The following is a 19519-nucleotide window of genomic DNA, read 5'->3' as shown; positions in this document are numbered from 1 at the left end:
ACTTTCAGAAACGACTTCCTGACAAATCAATACTCGATGTTAACAAATTTCTCTTCTTCAGAAACGCTTTCCTTGCCATTGCCAGTCTACATTTTATATCCTCTCTACTTCACCCATCATCAGTTATTTTGCTCCCCAAATAGCAAAACCCCTTTACTACTTTAAGCGTCTCATTTCCTAATCTAATTCCCTCAGTATCACCCCACTTAATTCGACTACATTCCATTATCCGCGTTTTGCTTTTGTTGATGTTCATCTTATATCCTCCTTTCAAGACACTGTCCATTCCGTTCAACTGCTCTTCCAAGTCCTTTGCTGTCTCTGACAGAATTACAATGTCACCGGCGAACCTCAAAGTTTTTACTTCTTCTCCATGAATTTTAATACCTACTCCAAATTTTTCTTTTTTTTTCCTTTACTGCTTGCTCAATATACAGATTGAATAACATCGGGGAGAGGCTACAACCCTGTCTCACTCCTTTCCCAACCACTGCTTCCCTTTCATGCCCCTCGACTCTTATAACTGCCATCTGGTTTCTGTACAGATTGTAAATAGCCTTTCGCTCCCTGTATTTTACCCCTGCCACCTTCAGAATTTGAAAGAGAGTATTCCAGTTAACATTGTCAAGAGCTTTCTCTAAGTCTACAAATGCTAGAAACGTAGGTTTGCCTTTTCTTAATCTTTCTTCTAAGATAAGTCGTAAGGTCAGTATTGCCTCACGTGTTCCAACATTTCTACGGAATCCAAACTGATCTTCCCCAAGGTCCGCTTCTACCAGTTTTTCCATTCGTCTGTAAAGAATTCGCATTAGTATTTTGCAGCTGTGACTTATTAAACTGATTGTTCGGTAATTTTCACATCTGTCAACACCTGCTTTCTTTGGGATTGGAATTATTATATTCTTCTTGAAGTCTGTGGGTATTTCGCCTGTCTCATACATCTTGCTCACCAGATGGTACAGTTTTGTCACGACTGGCTCTCCCAAGGCCTTCAGTAGCTCTAATGGAATGTTGTCTACTCCCGGGGCCTTGTTTCGACTCAGGTCTTTCAGTGCTCTGTCAAACTCTTCACACAGTATTGTATCTCCCATTTCATCTTCATCTACATCCTCTTCCAATTCCATAATATTGTCCTCAAGTACATCGCCCTTGTATAAACCCTCTATATATTCCTTCCACCTTTCTGCCTTCCCTTCTTTGCTTAGAACTGGGTTGGCATGTGAGCCCTTGATATTCATACAAGTGGTTCTCTTCTCTCCAAAGGTCTCTTTAATTTTCCTGTAGGCAGTATCTATCTTACCCCTAGTGAGACAAGCCTCTACATCCTTACATTTGTCCTCTAGCCATCCCTGCTTAGCTATTTTGCACTTCCTGTCGATCTCATTTTTGAGACGTTTGTATTCCTTTTTGCCTGCTTCATTTACTGCATTTTTATATTTTCTCCTTTCATCAATTAAATTCAATATTTCTTCTGTTACCCAAGGATTTCTGGTAGCCCGCGTCTCTTTACCTACTTGATCCTCTGCTGCCTTCACTACTTCATCCCTCAGAGCTACCCATTCTTCTTCTATTGTATTTCTTTCCCCCATTCCTGTCAATTGTTCCCTTATGCTCTCCCTGAAACTCTCTACAACCTCTGGTTCTTTCAGTTTATCCAGGTCCCATCTCCTTAAATTCCCACCTTTTTGCAGTTTCTTCAGTTTCAATCTGCAGTTCATAACCAATAGATTGTGGTCAGAATCCACATCTGCCCCTGGAAATGTGTTACAGTTTAAAACCTGGTTCCTAAATCTCTGTCTTACCATTATATAATCTATCTGATACCTTTTAGTATCTCCAGGATTCTTCCAGGTATACAACCTCCTTTTATGATTCTTGAACCAAATGTTAGCTATGATTAAGTTATGCTCTGTGCAAAATTCTACAAGGCGGCTTCCTCTTTCATATCTTCCCCCCAATCGATATTCACCTACTATGTTTCCTTCTCTCCCTTTTCCTACTGACGAATTCCAGTCACGCGTGACTATTACATTTTCGCGTCCCTTCACTACCTGAATAATTTCTTTTATCTCGTCATACATTTCATCAATTTCTTCATCATCTGCAGAGCTAGTTGGCATATAAACTTGTACTACTGTAGTAGGCATGGGCTTTGTGTCTATCTTGGCCACAATAATACGTTCACTATGCTGTTTGTAGTAGCTAACCCGCATTCCTATTTTTTTATTCATTATTAAACGTACTCCTGCATTACCCCTATTTGAATTTGTATTTATAACCCTGTAATCACCTGACCAAAAGTCTTGTTCCTCCTGCCACCGAACTTCACTAATTCCCACCATATCTAACTTTAACCTGTCCATTTCCCTTTTTAAATTTTCTAACCTACCTGCCCGCTTAAGGGATCTGACATTCCACGCTCCGATCCGTAGAATGCCAGTTTTCTTTCTCCTGATACGACGTCCTCTTGAGTAGTCCCCGCCCGGAGATCCGAATGGGGGACTATTTTACCTCCGGAATATTTTACCCAACAGGACGCCATCATCATTTAATCATACAGTAAATCTGCATGCCTTTGGGAAAAATTACAGCTGTAGTTTCCCCTTGCTTTCAGCCGTTCGCAGTACCAGCGCAGCAAGGCTGTTTTGGTTAATGTTACAAGCCAGATCAGTCAATCATCCAGACTGCTGCCCCTGCAACTACTGAAAAGGCTGTTGCCCCTCTTCAGGAACCACATGTTTGTCTGGCCTCTCAACAGATACCCCTCCGTTGTGGTTGCACCTACGGTACGGCCATCTGTATCACTGAGGCACGCAAGCCTCCCCACCAACGGCAAGGTCCATGGTTCATGGGGGAAGATAATGAACCTAATGAAAACAATTTTTTTTTTTATCTATACCATGTCTGGGTTCAGCGTCTTACAGGATACAATGTCTATTTCAAACTAAATATAACTGTGGAGTAGCCTTCTCCACCAATAATTCTTTAAAAAGTAACATCATACATTACTTGAAACCTACACTGTCCCCTCTGCAGAATTCTGGTGTTTATAAAATTATTTGCGGCAATTGTCCAGCCTATTACACAGACCAGACAGGCAGAGCTATTTCGACAAGATTCAAGGAACACCATCTAGGCAAGAAAGGCACAAATGTTCACATTCATCTTTCGCTGGCCATTTGTTAATCACAGGATATAATTCTAAAGATGTAAAACACATCTAGATCTTGTACTCGGATAAAAAAGGCTTTAGGCTTAACATCGTAGAAGAGTGAGAGATTTTTAAACACCTATCTCTGAAGGATGATGTCGTGCTTAAGAAACAGTTGCAGTTACGCAACAAAACTTTTTTCAATGTATGGAGCCACTAACTAAAACTGGACTGAATGGCAATTCGCTCCTCAATGTAGACTTTTGAACATCGTTTTCCTTTCCAATTTCATGTTTTCTCTGTAAATTATTCAAACTGTTTTCTTTTGTAAAATAAGACCGTTACAGTATGTTGTAACTTTCGTGCACTACTTCCTGTTGTTACTTCTAATGTTTAAAATTTGTCTTTGCAATGCCGCATTTGCTCTTGTCTGTAATTCAATCACTTCTTGCTAGATGGTATGAATCCTGAGTGACCTCGCGGTGACATTGTATTTTGATGGAATATTTTATTCCAGTTGACAAATATGTTACATTTTTGCATTTCAGTTTTTATTCTTGTGACAATTTCTATTTGATGAGAGCAAAAATGCTCAGATGTTTATCACCCATGGTGTGATTACATGTAAGCACTCTGTACATTTTATGGAAGTAAATCTATTCAGTATATTGTATTTCAAGCCATGTGATTATAGTTTCTAGGTAATCCTATGTAACTTTTATTCTGATGAAGACTGCCAGAGCTGTCAAAACTGTGGTCAATCTGACAATAATTTTGTGCAACCGAGGTGGCTATATATCCCATAATTAAGTTAACACACGGTTGCTGGACCTCAGTGAATAAAAATGTTTAAAATTTCAAGTAAAGTGTCATAAAACCATTGTCTGCATATTAAATAATCTTCAAGAGTGAGTAAACAGAGAAATAAATTTCACTGCATAATGCTCATGAATCAGCCTCATTCTTTTCTTTGAACGTTTCTGAATTCAACATACAGCTATATTATGTGATGTGATTAACTGTGCACTGAGATTGGAAAATACTCTTACGGTGAGACAGGTGTGTATCATTTCAGCTTGTCATATGAATACATTATCTGTGTTATCTATGTGAATACGTTGGTGGTTAACATAATCTCTAGATCACATTTCCTGTCAGATGGATTCAAGAAATTCACATTAAAATCACCATAAACTAATAATTCCTTCTTTATCTCTGATAGACAGAGCAGTAACCTGTTAAAATTGTAATTAGTATTTCCCAGTTAATCATCAGAGACATGTATATTCTAATGATCACAATTATTACATATTCCACTATTAACTCATAAGCATATGCTCTTGTATCTTGATCTATATAGAACTTACTTATTTTTAAAATAATAATAATGATAATAATAATAATAATAATAATAATAATAATAATAATAATAATTGGTTCAGGACAGAACTAATGAAGCCTCGGACGAGCGCTGTCATGGTCGGGGACAACATTTGAACCCTATGCCCATCCACAATGGTAACGACACTGCTAGCCACATGGAAAATGATTTAAATCCAAATAGAGGTGTTTTGCAGGATATGCTTCCTGCAACCACTCTAGAAGGAAAACAAAGACAAAGGATGAGATGGTCAGATGAAGTTAATCGACACCTCATGTTCTGTTATTACCAAGCAACAAACCTAGGAACCAACACAACTGGATACAGATCACAAGTATACACAACATTTATTACCAGATACCCAGAATTAAAATTTTTAACAGAACAACAACTAGCTGATCAGATCCGTGTAGTAATAAAAAATAACAGGATACCCTAGTCAGAATTAGAAAACATCAAACAACAAGTACAACAAATACTGGAACAAAATAATGTGCAATCAGAAGAAGAAGAAAATACAGTAATGGACTCAAACATCCCAGAGCAAACAAACAAAGAACATCACGCATCAATTAAACAATCAGAGGAAAACGAAATCTTAAGACAGCCACCAGAACAAACACAAATAGAACACGAAGTGACACACATGTTAGATATAGAAGAAAAATTTCAGCTGACATATATAGAATACAAAGACACAAATACAGACATTAGACCATTCTTGCATAGACTGCCAAATAACCCACAAGTCGAAACAACAATAAAAACTATCGACACAATCATACACAACAAAATAAATGAAAACACAACTATGGAAGAGTTACAACTACTGGTTTATATAGGAGCACTCACTACAATAAATATACACACTAGGCAGAGATCAGAACCAACCAACACACAGAAGAAACCCACAAAACCAGCATGGCAACACAGGCTACAGATCAGAATAGAAAAACTGAGAAAAGACATCGGACAGCTAACACAATTAATAAGAAATGAAATGTCAGACAAAAAACGAAAAAGGTTAGGTAAAATCTCACAACAAGAAGCGATAGAGCAATTAGATAAAAGAAGCAGAAATTACAAGCATTGGCCAAATGGCTTAGAAGATACAAAAAAAGTGAAAATAGAAGGAAACAAAACCGAATATTCAACACAAACCAAAAGAAATTTTACCAGACAATAGATAAGACACACATTAAAATAGACAATCCACCAAACATAACAGACATGGAACACTTCTGGAGCAACATATGGTCAAACCCGGTACAACATAACAGGCATGCACAGTGGATACAAGCAGAAACAGACGCATACAAGATGATACCACAAATGCCTGAAGTGATAATTTTGCAACATGAAGTCACCCTAGCAATTAATTCTACTCACAATTGGAAAGCCCCTGGAAATGATAAAATAGCGAATTTCTGGCTAAAGAAGTTCACCTCAACACATTCACATCTAACTAAATTATTTAACATATCTAAAAACAAAGATGATGAGACTTACCAAACAAAAGCGCTGGCAGGTCGATAGACACACAAACAAACACAAACATACACACAAAATTCTAGCTTTCGCAACCAATGGTTGCTTCGTCAGGAAAGAGGGAAGGAGAGGGAAAGATGAAAGGATGTGGGTTTTAAGGGAGAGGGTAAGGAGTCATTCCAATCCGTGTGTGTGTGTGTGTGTGTGTGTGTGTGTGTGTGTGTGTGTGTGTGTGTGTGTGGGCGCGCGAGTGTATACCCGTCCTTTTTTCCCCCTAAGGTAAGTCTTTCCGCTCCCGGGATTGGAATGACTCCTTCCCCTCTCCCTTAAAACCCACATCCTTTCGTCTTTCCCTCTCCTTCCCTCTTTCCTGACAAAGCAACTGTTGGTTGTGAAAGCTAGAATTTTGTGTGTATGTTTGTGTTTGTTTGTGTGTCTATCGACCTGCCAGTGCTTTTGTTTGGTAAGTCTCATCATCTTTGTTTTTAGATATATTTGTCCCACGTGGAATGTTTCCCTCTATTATATTCATAAATTATTTAACAGTTACATTGCAGACCCATACACATTCCCTGATACACTTACACATGGAATAACTTATCTGAAACCTAAAGATCAAGCAGACACAGCAAACCCAGCTAAGTATCGCCCCATAACATGCCTACCAACAATACACAAAATATTAACTTCAGTCATTACACAGAAATTAATGACACATATAACACAGAACAAAATTATAAATGAAGAACAAAAAGGCTGTTGCAAAGGAGCACGAGGATGTAAGGAGCAATTGATAATAGATGCAGAGGTGACATATCAAGCTAAAACTAAACAAAAGTTGCTACACTACGCATACATTGATTACCAAAAAGCTTTTGATAGTGTACCCCACTCATGGTTACTACAAATATTGGAAATATACAAAGTAGATCCTAAATTGATACAGTTCCTAACCATAGTAATGAAAAATTGGAAAACCACACTTAATATCCAAATAAATTCAAATAATATCACATCACAGCCAATACAGATTAAGCGTGGAATATACCAAGGAGACTCATTAAGTCCTTTCTGGTTCTGCCTTGCTCTGAACCCACTATCCAACATGCTAAATAATACAAATTATGGATACAATATTACTGGAACATAACCCACACAAAATCACTCATTTGCTATACATGGATGATCTAAAACTACTGGCAGCAACAAATCAGCAACTCAACCAATTACTAAAGATAACAGAAGTATTCAGAAATGATATAAATATAGCTTTTGGAACAGACAAATGTTAGAAAAATAGCATAGTCAAGGGAAAAAACACTAAACAGGAAGATTACATATTTGATAACCACAACAACTGCATAGAAGCGATGGAAAAAACAGTTGCCTATAAATATCTAGGATACAGACAAAAATAGGAATAGATAATACAAATATTAAAGAAGAACTAAAAGAAAAATATAGATAAAGACTAACACAAATACTGAAAACAGAATTGACAGCAAGAAACAAGACAAAAGCTATAAATACTTATGCTATACCAATATTGACCTACTCATTTGGAGTAGTGAAATGGAGTAACACAGACATAGAAGCACTCAATACACTTACACGATCACAATGCCACAAATATAGAATACATCACATACATTCAGCAACAGAAAGATTCACATTAAGCTGGAAGGAAGGAGGAAGAGGATTTATCGACATAAAAAACCTGCATTATGGACAGGTAGACAATTTAAGAAAATTCTTTCTAGAATGAGCAGAAACTAGCAAAATACACAAAGCAATCACTCATATAAATACATCGGCTACACCACTGCAATTTCATAACCACTTCTACAACCCTTTAGATCACATAACATCAGCAGATATGAAGAAAGTAAATTGGAAAAAGAAAACACTACATGGCAAGCACCTGTATCGTCTAACACAGCCACACATCGATCAAGACGCATCCAACACATGGCTAAGAAAAGGCAATATATACAGTGAGACTGAAGGATTCGTGATTGCAATACAGGATCAAACAATAAACACCAGATATTACAGCAAGCATAATATTAAAGATCCCAATACTACAACAGATAAATGCAGACTTTGCAAACAACAAATAGAAACAGTAGATCACATCACAAGTGGATGTGCAATACTAGCAAATACAGAATACCCCAGAAGACATGACAATGTAGCAAAAATAATACACCAACAACTTGCCTTACAACATAAACTTATAAAACAACACGTTCCCACATACAGGTATGCACCACAAAATGTACTGGAGAATGATGAATACAAATTATACTGGAACAGAACCATTATAACAGATAAAACAACACCACGTAACAAACCTGACATCATACTCACCAATAAAAAGAAGAAATTAACACAACTAATTGAAATATCCATACCCAATACAGTAAATATACAGAAGAAAACAGGAGAAAAAATTGAAAAATACATCCAACTGGCTGTGGAAGTCAAGGACATGTGGCATCAGGATAAAGTTGACATACCGATTATACTATCAACTACAGGAGTCATACCACACAATATCCACCAGTACATCAATGCAATACAGCTACATCCAAACATATATGTACAACTACAGAAATCTGTAATTATTGATACATGTTCAATTACCCGAAAGTTCTTAAATGTAATGTAACATATACCGTACAGTTAAAAGGAAGTCACGCTTGATCAAGGTCCGCGTCACTTTCAATTTTTGACCAGACATAACGTCTGAGAAAAGAAAGAATAATAATAATAATTTACTATTATTAACATTTATGTAACAGTCTGCGTTACTCATATTTGGTCGACATGTATTTTCAGCTAATTTGTAACCACATGCATTAAGATTTTCTGTCTCTGTGGTTGTACAGTCTTTACACAGATAACTGACATCAATTTACTTTCAGCTGCTGAGATCTTCCAAACAAATTAACAACTCATTCAGTTTATTTTCTACTTCCACTAATTTTCTGATAGATCAAGTTGATTCATTTTTATAACATGTATTGGGAATCCCTTGTAAATTTAATATCATTTGATGCTATTTGTTGGATTCTGAATCCAGTCTAGTCAGTGGATCACTTGACTTCAGTAACAAGATGCAGATATCAGATGCCTATTATTATTCTGTGTTCAGTTCTCTCCGACTACTAATTTGAGGGCACGTATATGATCTGCAGTTGGTAATCGTGTATATTCATCTTGTGCATTCTGTTGTCTCAGTTTGAATCTGAAGTGAAATATTAACCATTTAAATCACATATCATCATCCTTGTATAACCTGCCAAATTAACATTTTGTGCCATTGTTTCGCTACAGCGTCTCACTGTGATCTGTACGCTGACATTATTTATTTAGTTACAATAAATATTTATGCTAGTTATTGCAGCTCGGAATGATACTAATTGCAGATTGTATTTAGGAATTTTTGTGGGCCTCCTTTTAGATCAGATTTACTTTCATTCCAATTGATCCATAGTGAGGAGGTCCTCCAGGATGTGGATCACGTCAGAAAAACAACAATACATGACAAATATTTGCAACTCAAACAAATAAGCTAATGTACCTTCCACAGGTCCCAAGTGGAATGAGCGTCATTTTTTTAATGTACACTATATGAAAGAATCATTTTACAAACAATAAAGCACTGAATTTAAAATAAAAAAGGTTTTTTTTTATTTATGAGGTAATAAACATGTAACAGATCTACATTACTTACTTACACCCCCCCCCCTCCCACACACACACACACACACACACACACACACACACACACACACACACACAATCAGTTGGTCCTACTGAGAAATTCATCAATGGAGTAGAAGGCGTTGGCCACCAATAAATCCTTTTGGTTTCTCTTAAACTAAATTTCATTGGTTGTTACACCTTTTTGTACAAGAGTAAGTGACTTTGAATCCTTGTGAAGATTATTCTTATTTCTAGTAATGATTCCAAGAATTGAGCTGTAGGTTTGAAAAAGTGATATATTTTTAATGACAAATTTCATTAAGGAATAAATATGTTGGGAAGCAGTAGTTAGTATCTCTAGTTCCCTAAACAGGCTTCTGCAGGATGTTCTTGAGTTCACACCACATATAACTCTTACTGCCCATTTTTGTGCCCAGAAAACTTTAGCTTGGCTTGATAAACTGCCCCAAAAAATAATCCCATATGACATTATGGAATGAAAGTAAGCGTAGTATGCCAGCGTTTTCATTTTTATATCCCCTACGTCTGACACAATTCACATTGCAAATAGAGATTTGTTAAGACGCTTCAGCAGTTCGGTGGTGTGCTCCTCCCAGTTGAATTTATTATCAAACTGTAATCCCAAGAATTTAACACTGTCCACTTCTTCTATCTGCTTGTCATCGTATGTTAGGCATATACTCGTGGGACACCCCTTACAAGTTCTGAACTGCATGTAGTGTGTTTTTTCAAAGTTTAGTGACAAAGAATTGGCTAGGAACGAGGGATTAATGTCAACAAATATTTTATTAGCTGACCTTTCTAAGACTACACTTGATTTGCTATTTATTGCAATGTTCGTATCATCGGCAAACAAAACAAAATTGGCTTCCGGTAATGTTACTGATGAAAGGTCATTGATATACACAAGAAAGAGTAAGAGCCCTAAAATGGAACCTTGTGGGACCCCACATGTAATTAGTTCCCAGTTGGATGACACCTGATAGCTTCATACATGTCTCTTTCCTAATAACACCCTTTGTTTCCTGCCAGAGATATAAGATTTGCAGCATTTCCTGTTACACCATATTATTCTAATTAAATTAAAAGGATATTGTGATTTACACAGTCAGATGCCTTTGACAGATCACAAAATATACCAGTTACCTGCAATTTTTTGTCTAATGAATTAAGCACATTTTCACTGTAAGTGTAGATAGCCTTCTCAATATCAGAACCCTTTAGAAATCTGAACTGCAACTGTGACAGTATGTTATTTGAGATAAGATGGTTATAAAGCTGATTGTACATTACTTTTTCTAAACTTTTTGAGAATGCTGGCAAAAGTGAAATTGGCCGGAAATTTGATGCTACCGTATTTACTCGAATCTAAGCCGCATTCGAATCTAAGCCGCACCTGAAAAATGAGACTCTAAATCAAAGAAAAAAAATTTTCCCGAATCTAAGCCGCACCTGAAATTTGAGACTCGAAATTCAAGGCGAGAGAAAAGTTTTAGGCCACACCTCCAAATCGAAACACTGTTGGTCCATTATAATATGAGACATAATTTAGGTCAAATGAATGACGATACAGCTACAGTAGTTAGGTTCGAGTCGTAAGCTTAGCAGTTAAGCTTTACCAAGTAGACACTGCTATGCGTCAGGTGCTCCGTCCGTATTTATACGGGTACCCTTCCTTTTTCACGTGCTTCGTCTGGTTTGAATTGATTGCTTATTTTTCTTTGATCTGATAAGTGCCATTCTCTTTGTTATAGGTGTTTGTCATTCTAAGCTCATAATGCATTATGGTACTGTGTCGTGCATTGTTTGTCGAATTATGATAATGAGCGTTTACGACCTGTCGCCGCTCGCAGCGTGGCTTGCTTTTGTGCGCGCTACCGCAGCTTACAAATTTTAAAAAAAGAGAAGAATTGTTTCATAAGCAAAACAATGGCAAGAGACTCATAATGCATTACTGTATTGTGCCATTTTGTTGCTTTCTGATAATGAGTGTTTACGGCCTGTCGCCGCTCGCCGCATGGCTTGCTTTTGTGCATGGTACCGCCACTTCAAAAAAAAAAAAAAAAAAAAAAAAAGAGAGAGAGAGAGAGAGAGAGAGAGAGAGAGAGAGAGAGAGAGAGAAAATCGTCTCATTAGCAAAACATTGGCAAGAGACTGCTATTTGTTGTTACTTACACTGCTGCTTTCTTTGATAACGATCAACAAGAACCAAATAATAGACTGCATATGATAGATGATGTTCTGAACGAGAGTTTAGTGAAAATTTTTCTCCATTTCAAAATCTTTGCAGACGCCTCTTTTAGTACATTACATTCTGCACCAAAATTAGAGTCACGTTAGATTTTAAAATCTAGTCAATTGCCGTGCTTCATTTCTGACTGTATCACTATTAGACATAAGAATAATACGAATATAATGTGTATTCTTCCGCGTTTGCTGTTGTCTCACTCTAGTTTCATAGTTTATTAGGCAGACAGGGTTTAAATGAAATAGCTGCAAACATGAAAGAATACATGACAAAATGTTTATATTCATATTATTCTTATGTTGAAGAGAATACTGCATGTGATTCACAATTCATAAAAGTTCCTATTAGCAACCATCTCTTCTCACAGGTAGGAAAAAATTCAGAACGTAAAGTTGGCCATATTGACAAACATACCAAACAGTCTTGCCAGTCGGATTTTTATAGTACATTGAAAAGCTGCTACATTCAAAGATGAACAATACGAAATTTGTATTTCCTTCGTTGGATAATGTATGAAAATGCAGCGGTCGAAACTCGGGGCGGAGAAAAAATCCTCGTCTTCCACCTTTTTTTTTACTGATGCATAGGTGTAGGCACCAGTATTTATCATTGTGCCTGCAAAACATGCCTGTGTAGCACTACATATATTCAACGGCAGAAGTTAGTTGTGGTGCCACCTACCATCATTTTTCAGAATTTCCGCTTACTTTGCACTCAATTCTAAGCCGCAGATGGTTTTTCGGATTACAAAAACCAGAAAAAATTGCGGTTCACATTCGAGTAAATACGATAATGTTTGTTCTTCACACATCTCACGAGACAGTGAGACGGTGTCTACAGGCTCACCCTTGTGGGTCTTACTACAGAGCTTACTGAGGCGGTAGTCGGACTCGCAGTGACACTCGGAAATGTGGCGACAGGTACACGAGGCCATATCGGACGAGATGTGGATGAGCTCGTTAGCGAGGCCTGTAACTTTACCGTCCTAACCACCACACCCGTTCCCCACCTACAACGAAGCTGCCGAAGCTACCACCACCACCACTATAGACTGATGTGTACTGTTCCTGGAGGCACATCGGTGATGGTGAGACGGTGTTGCAGACGCTGTTCTTGACGAAGGAGCTGATGCTTTGCGACTGCCCCGGGCTGGTGATGCCGAGCTTCGCGCTCAGCAAGGCGGAGATGGTGTGTTGGGGCGTGCTGCCGGTGGACCAGATGCGAGACTGCGTGCCGCCCGTCGCGCTCGTCGCCAGCCTGATCCCCCGACGGGTGCTGGAGGGCACCTACGGCTTCCTACTGCCGCCCCCGCGCGAGGGAGAGGATCCGGATCGACCGCCTTCTGCCCGCGAGCTGCTGGATGCCCACGGCTGTGAGTACTGATTAGCCAGCTGCTGTTTAATCGTGATGCTCCAGTTAACACACATTTTATCGAATAACTGTCTTGTGATTAGAGTTATTTGTAATGTCTTGTCATCCAGATGAGTAGTGACCAGTGGGTCCTGAGCCAAAGACCAACTTCTTAACATCGCATTAGAAAGGTTGATTGTGTACGACTAGTACAAAGGTGGGGTGCACTGCACCCGTGCAGGTATCTTGCTTATTTTTTTCATCTTCTTCTTTCGTTTCACGCTCTTTGGGGTACACTGGATCAATCATTTCTTTGTGCGTTGTTCTTTTCTTAGGGCCTAGTATTTCTTCATTCTTTCTGATCTTCTCCTCTCTTCTTCCGAGATGAAGGGTTTGGACTTTTGTGTAGATTTATCTTGGAACCTTATGTTTTCATCTTTAGCAATTAATTTAGCTGTTCGATCAATAAGTGAATTTTCTGAAAACTTTAATTCTACTAGGTCTTTCTCAGTTTCTTTAAACCAGTTGGGTTTTGTTTTGCGGTTACAGAAGAAGTCGAAGATTTGTTTAGTTAATCTGTTGGAATTAATTCTGAGAAGATGACCATAAAAATTTATTCTCCTTTTTCGCATAGAATCTGAAAGTTTTTCAATTTTCTTGTAGAGTGTTTCATTTTTGATGTATATACTCTTACTGTCTTGAAATTTTGGCCCAATGATTTTTTTTTAAAATTTTTCTTTCCTTTAGCTCAAGTTTCTCCATTTGGCCTTTGAAATTCATGTTAAGTGTTTCTGCTGCATACAGTGCTTCTGGCTTAATCACTGTCTTTTAATGTGTAATTTTGGACCCCCATGAAAGGGATTTTTTGTTGTATGTGTTTTTTGTTAGTTGGAAGGCCAATTCAAGTTTTATTTTTTCTAGATTCCATTGCTTTGCTTTCCCCAGCATTCCAACTAATCCATTCTCTGAGATATTTGAATTCTTTTTCTATTTAAATCTTCTGTTCTTGAACTTTGAGCTATTTACATGAGTACTTGATGTTTGTCAATATCTTAGTTTTTTCAAAGGAGATGTGAAGACTGCTTCTTTCTTTAGTTCAAGGATTTGCTCCCATGCTTCTTCCATTGTTTCAGCAAACAGGGCCATATCATCTGCAAAAGCAATGCAATTTACTTTAAGGTTCTTCTTTTTGCAACACAGTCTTATACCACTAGTAATATTTGTGTTCCATTCTCTGACTACTTTCTCCAGTGCACAATTGAGTATTACCAGTGAGAGCCCAACCCCCTGTCGCACCCCCGTTTTTACTTCAAAGGGTTCCGATAATTCACCCATAAATTTAACTTTCGAAAATGTATTTGTAAGGGTCACTTTTATAATATTAGTTGTTTTCTTATCCAAACCCATTTCTTCCAGGACTGATAATAGAGATTCTCTATCAATCAAATCATATGCTTGTTTGAAATCAACGAAGGAGATTACGTATGTCTTTGACCTTGAGTTTTGGTATGCCGTAATGTTTTTGAGGTTTAGTATTTGTTCCAAACATGATCTACCCTTTCTAAAACCTCCCTGGTATTTCCCGATTTGCGGGTCCAATTGTGGCTCTGTCCTGTTCAAAAGGACTTTAGAAAGAATCTTGTACGTTATATCCAGCAGTGAGATTCCTCTGTAATTGTTGGGGTCTGTCTTCAAACCTTTCTGGTGGATAGGGTGGATGAGAGCTGTTCTCCATCCTGTGGGGATCTCTTCTTCTTTCCAGATTTTATCGAAAACACACTTAAGGGATGTAACTCCATTTTTGTCAGCCTTTTCCCATAGTTCAGCCACTATTTGGTTTTCTCTGGACGCTTTGTTGTTTTTAGGTTCTCAAATGACCTTCTTGCTCATTTGTTTTTAGTGTAAGACTTTTACTACTACATTTTTTATTTCTTAGATGCTGTTTTACACTGCATTCTACATTTATAACATTTTCAAGGGTGAAATTACTGCTTACATAGTAAACGTAATGTACAATAACAATTGCAAGTTTCTGTTAGTGTCTTAATCCACGGGTTCAGTTGGTGGGGGCTCAGCTTCAGGTTTGCTTGTCCTTCTGTACAGCCTTTCTGTCTCATTCTTGTAGTTTTCAGTACACTTCTCAATCTTCTTGTCAGTACAGTTTACGATAATGTGGACAGTCTCGGAGGAAATTAAAAGATGGAGGAATTCCTCGAGAGACTTCCTATTCTTTGTGTTTCTCATTGGTCCGGAAACCTCTATGATTACGTTCCACAATCTGGTCTGGATCTCCTGCGAGCTGGATGTTTCTTTGTCCAGTTAGTGACCCCATCCTTTCCGAGATAGAAATCTTCACATCTGATTCCCCCATCAGTTTCATCATTGCTGGCATCCGTACTTGAGTCACTGTCATGTTCGCTCTCTGAAATCTGACCGTCGGACTCCTCGAACCCATCATCATTAGGTTGTGGTACTTTCTCTTTGCATTCCACCAAATTCTTGGCAGCCCCTTCCTCTTCTTCTGTTCTTTTCAGTATGTCCATCGGCGTAGCTGTTTCCTATACATAGGTCCATATCTTTAATACAATATATCATATATCATCAGTAATTATAATATACTGTGATCACAATAATTGTAATATAGTATAATACACAAATACCAGTTGCCCAGGTATAAAACAACTGAGATCTTAATAAAATAGTAGTAATATATTATGATATACACACATCAAAAAAAGTTTTGCATCACTTCAGTTCAAAGAGCTCCAGATTCGGTACAGAAAATTGGAATAGAGATCAACATAAACATCATTTCCGCCCTTTTTATTGCTCACGAAAACCACACATCGCATGTTGTGCCACCGTACAGTGAGATCTTCAGAGGTGGTGGTCCAGATTGCTGTACACACCGGTACCTCTAATAGCCAGTAGCAGCCCCTCTTGCATTGATGCATGTCTGTATTAGTTGTGGCATACTACCCACAAGCACATCAAGGCACTGTCAGTCCCAATTGTCCCACTCCCCAATGATGATTCAGCGTGGATCCCTCAGAGTGTTTGGTGGGTCACATTGTCCATAAACAGCCCTTCTCAATCTACATCAGGCATGTTAGGTATGGCTCATGTCTGGAGAACGTGCTGGCCACACTAGTCAAGCGATGTCATTATCCTGAAGGAAGTCATTCACAAGATTTGCACGACGGGGGCGTGAATGTCGTCCGTGAAGACGAATGCCTCGTCCGTGAAGACGAATGCCTCGTCCATGAAGACGAATGCCTCGTCCGGGAAGACGAATGCCTCAGCAATATGCTGCCGATATGCTTGCACTATCAGTTGGAGGATGGCATTCATGTATTGTACAGCAGTTACGGTGCCTCGCATGACCACCAGTGACGTACGTCTGCCCCACGTAATGCCAAACCAAAACGGTAGGGAACCTCCACCATGCTGCACTTGCTGGACATTGTCTGTAAGGCTTTCAGCCTGATCGGGTTACCTCCAAACACGTCTCCGACGATTGTCTGGTTAAAGGCATGTGTGACACTCGTCAGTGAAAAGAATGTGATGCCAGCCTCAGACGGTCCATTTGGCATTTTGTTGGGCCCATCTGTACCACACTGCACGGTGTCCTGGTGGCAAAGATGGACCTCGCCATGGACATCAGGAATGAAGTTACGCATAATGCAGCCTATTACACACAGTTTGAGTCATAACATGACGTCATGTGGCTGCACGAAAGGCATTATTCAACATAGTGACATTGATGTCGTGGTTCCTCAGAGCCATAATCTGTAGGTAGTGGTCATCTACTGTAGTAGTAGCTCTTGGGTGGCCCGAGTGAGGCGTGCTATCAACAGTTCCCGTCTCTCTGTATCTCCTCCATGTCCGGACAACATTGGTTCGGTTTGCTCCGAGACGCCTGGACACTTCCCTTGTTGAGAGCTCTTCCTGCCACAAAGTAACAACACAGATGCAATCGAACTGCAGTATTGACCGTCTAGGCACGGTTGAACTACAGACAACACGAACTGTGTACTCCTGGTAGAACTGATCAGCTGTCAGACCCCCTCAATGTAATAGGCACAGCTCACGCACGGTTGTTTATATCTTTGGGTGGGTTCAATGATATCTCTGAACAGTCAAAGGGACTGTGTCTGTGATACAATATCTACAGTCAATGTCTATCTTTAGGAGTTCTGGGAACTCGGGTTATGCAATACTTTTTTTGATGTGTGTAGTAGTACAGGTATAAGAATAGCTGTCACAACTGGTGCAGCAGTGGTGAAAAAGCAGGAAACATGCTTAAAAAGGGGGTGTGGTTAAGTCCTCTCCACTTACAAGCACAGAAAGGTGGGGTGCAGTAAACCCCTACAGATATAACGGAGATGTTTGCCGGTCGAGCTCTAGCACGTGATGGAAATGCACGGAGTGCACCTGAATAACTGCCACTGATAGCAATTCAGAACCTCAGCGGTACCCATGTCTTCATCTAGGTTTTGTAAATGAAAGTAAAACCTGTGGGATGCACTGCACTGCACCTTTGAAATGGAGAGTTAAAGTAGAACTGGGCTGTGTGCACCACACTTGCACATGTGTATGAGACAGTCAGAGACAAAATTGTGTTGTAAAAGCATACTAAATAAGTTTTTTTGTACTGGTTTTGTTGCCGTTCGAACGGTGCACCACTAGGAAGTTCACACCGCCCTCTGCAGATGCTAGCAGTGCTGAGACGAGGCTAATGTTGATACTTACCACACCGCTCTAAACATCTGGAACAGGAGCAACAGAATTCCCTATCCCATGCACAGTCCTAGACGTAAAAACTGACTGTCAACCGGCCGCCAGTCGTTCACTTAAGGTGGCCTATAAGACTGACCGCCCCTGCCAATGCTAAGTCCGGGTATCTGCACAATATGGCGACACTGTAAGATGCGGAAGTATCAGGAGGAAGTGGTGTCTACTTCCAAGATGTTGTTGTGTTGTGAGAGCCCGTGGTCTAGAGGTAATCGTCGTGCATTCTAAACTTATAGTCACGTGTTCGCATCCAACTGTATTTCGCTTCTTTTTTTTTTTTTTTTTTTTTCACATTTTGGCCCTAGTCTTATGTTATGAGTCAGATTGAACATCAAAGATAATTGACTTCAATTTCCAACCGCCAGTAATAACAAATACTTGCAGAAACAATTCCCCAGCACAGCTCGTGACTGCGTCATGATCAGAACAGCTTACGCTTGACCGTTTCCTCGCACTGCACCTTCTACCGGCCAGACGCCACCCACCACCTGAAATCGGGCACCACCCAGGTGAACACTGTGCGACGCTGTCAGTGTATGTATCGGCTGTCATTTTCGAATTTGAAGTTCTAGTTATAATCTTGCAGTTAAGCAATGGATTTTGCGTAGTTGAAAATCAAGATCTACGGTTAAGCATTGTAAAATTGGGTTGCAAGTGGAAAACAGCGAAACAGCTGCAACACAATATTTAGTTTTGGTACAATAGAGGGGTCAATGCAGAGCAGTCAGCTCGAAAGATTTGAACTGTTAGTGGAGTGAGAGATTCTTATTACAGCAAAGATCGTTCTGACATGAATGATTTTCCACTACTGATATAAGTGATGCATTACCATTTAACCATCATGTATTATTTGCATTCAACAGGCAAGATTCAGAAGTCCGGTGTAGGAGTATTGCATGCTCTAATTCGTGACAATAAAAATCAATGGAGTGACTATTATTGCAATTTCACTTGAACGTCATCAAGTCCACAGTGAGCATTCCAATCCAATACTGTTACTGGTGACGAGTTATGATGCCTTTACTGTCAACTTCCTAAGAAGAAATGGAAAGCTGAGCCCTACCAAACGACTAACTCGAGGAAAGAGTAGTGTCGACATAATATTTTCCATTTGATAGCTCCAAAAGTGTGCTTCGCACTACGAATTCTTCCCCAAGTGTGTGTCCATCACAGCTGGAATTTCTTGCCAACAACTGAGACACCTTTCAGTCGCAGTGTAAGAAAATCAACTGACAAAACTACAGCACGTGTGCTACTGCACGATAACGTGCTCTGTTGATTTGACAAACAAAATTATTCAAGAGACTGAGAGGGAAGTCATCTATCAGGTACTTGTATTGATAGGGATGTCATCTCTCAGGCATTTGTCCCTATG

At 39.1% G+C, this 19519-nt stretch overlaps 1 protein-coding gene across 2 annotated transcripts in view; it reads left to right on the top strand.

The window, feature by feature from the left end:
* Positions 1 to 19519, top strand: part of LOC124720110 (large subunit GTPase 1 homolog) — a 171788-nt gene that overhangs the window by 90043 nt on the left and 62226 nt on the right. For both annotated transcript variants that reach the window (XM_047245405.1, XM_047245404.1), the window contains exon 8: positions 13105 to 13372. In XM_047245405.1, coding sequence (XP_047101361.1) covers positions 13105 to 13372 — 268 coding nt within the window. The remainder of the gene's footprint in view (positions 1 to 13104; positions 13373 to 19519) is intronic.

The sequence above is a fragment of the Schistocerca piceifrons genome, chromosome 11 (assembly GCF_021461385.2).
Source record: "Schistocerca piceifrons isolate TAMUIC-IGC-003096 chromosome 11, iqSchPice1.1, whole genome shotgun sequence".
NCBI classification, from domain to species: Eukaryota; Metazoa; Arthropoda; class Insecta; order Orthoptera; family Acrididae; genus Schistocerca; species Schistocerca piceifrons.
This window is presented reverse-complemented; position numbering and strand designations above follow the sequence as displayed.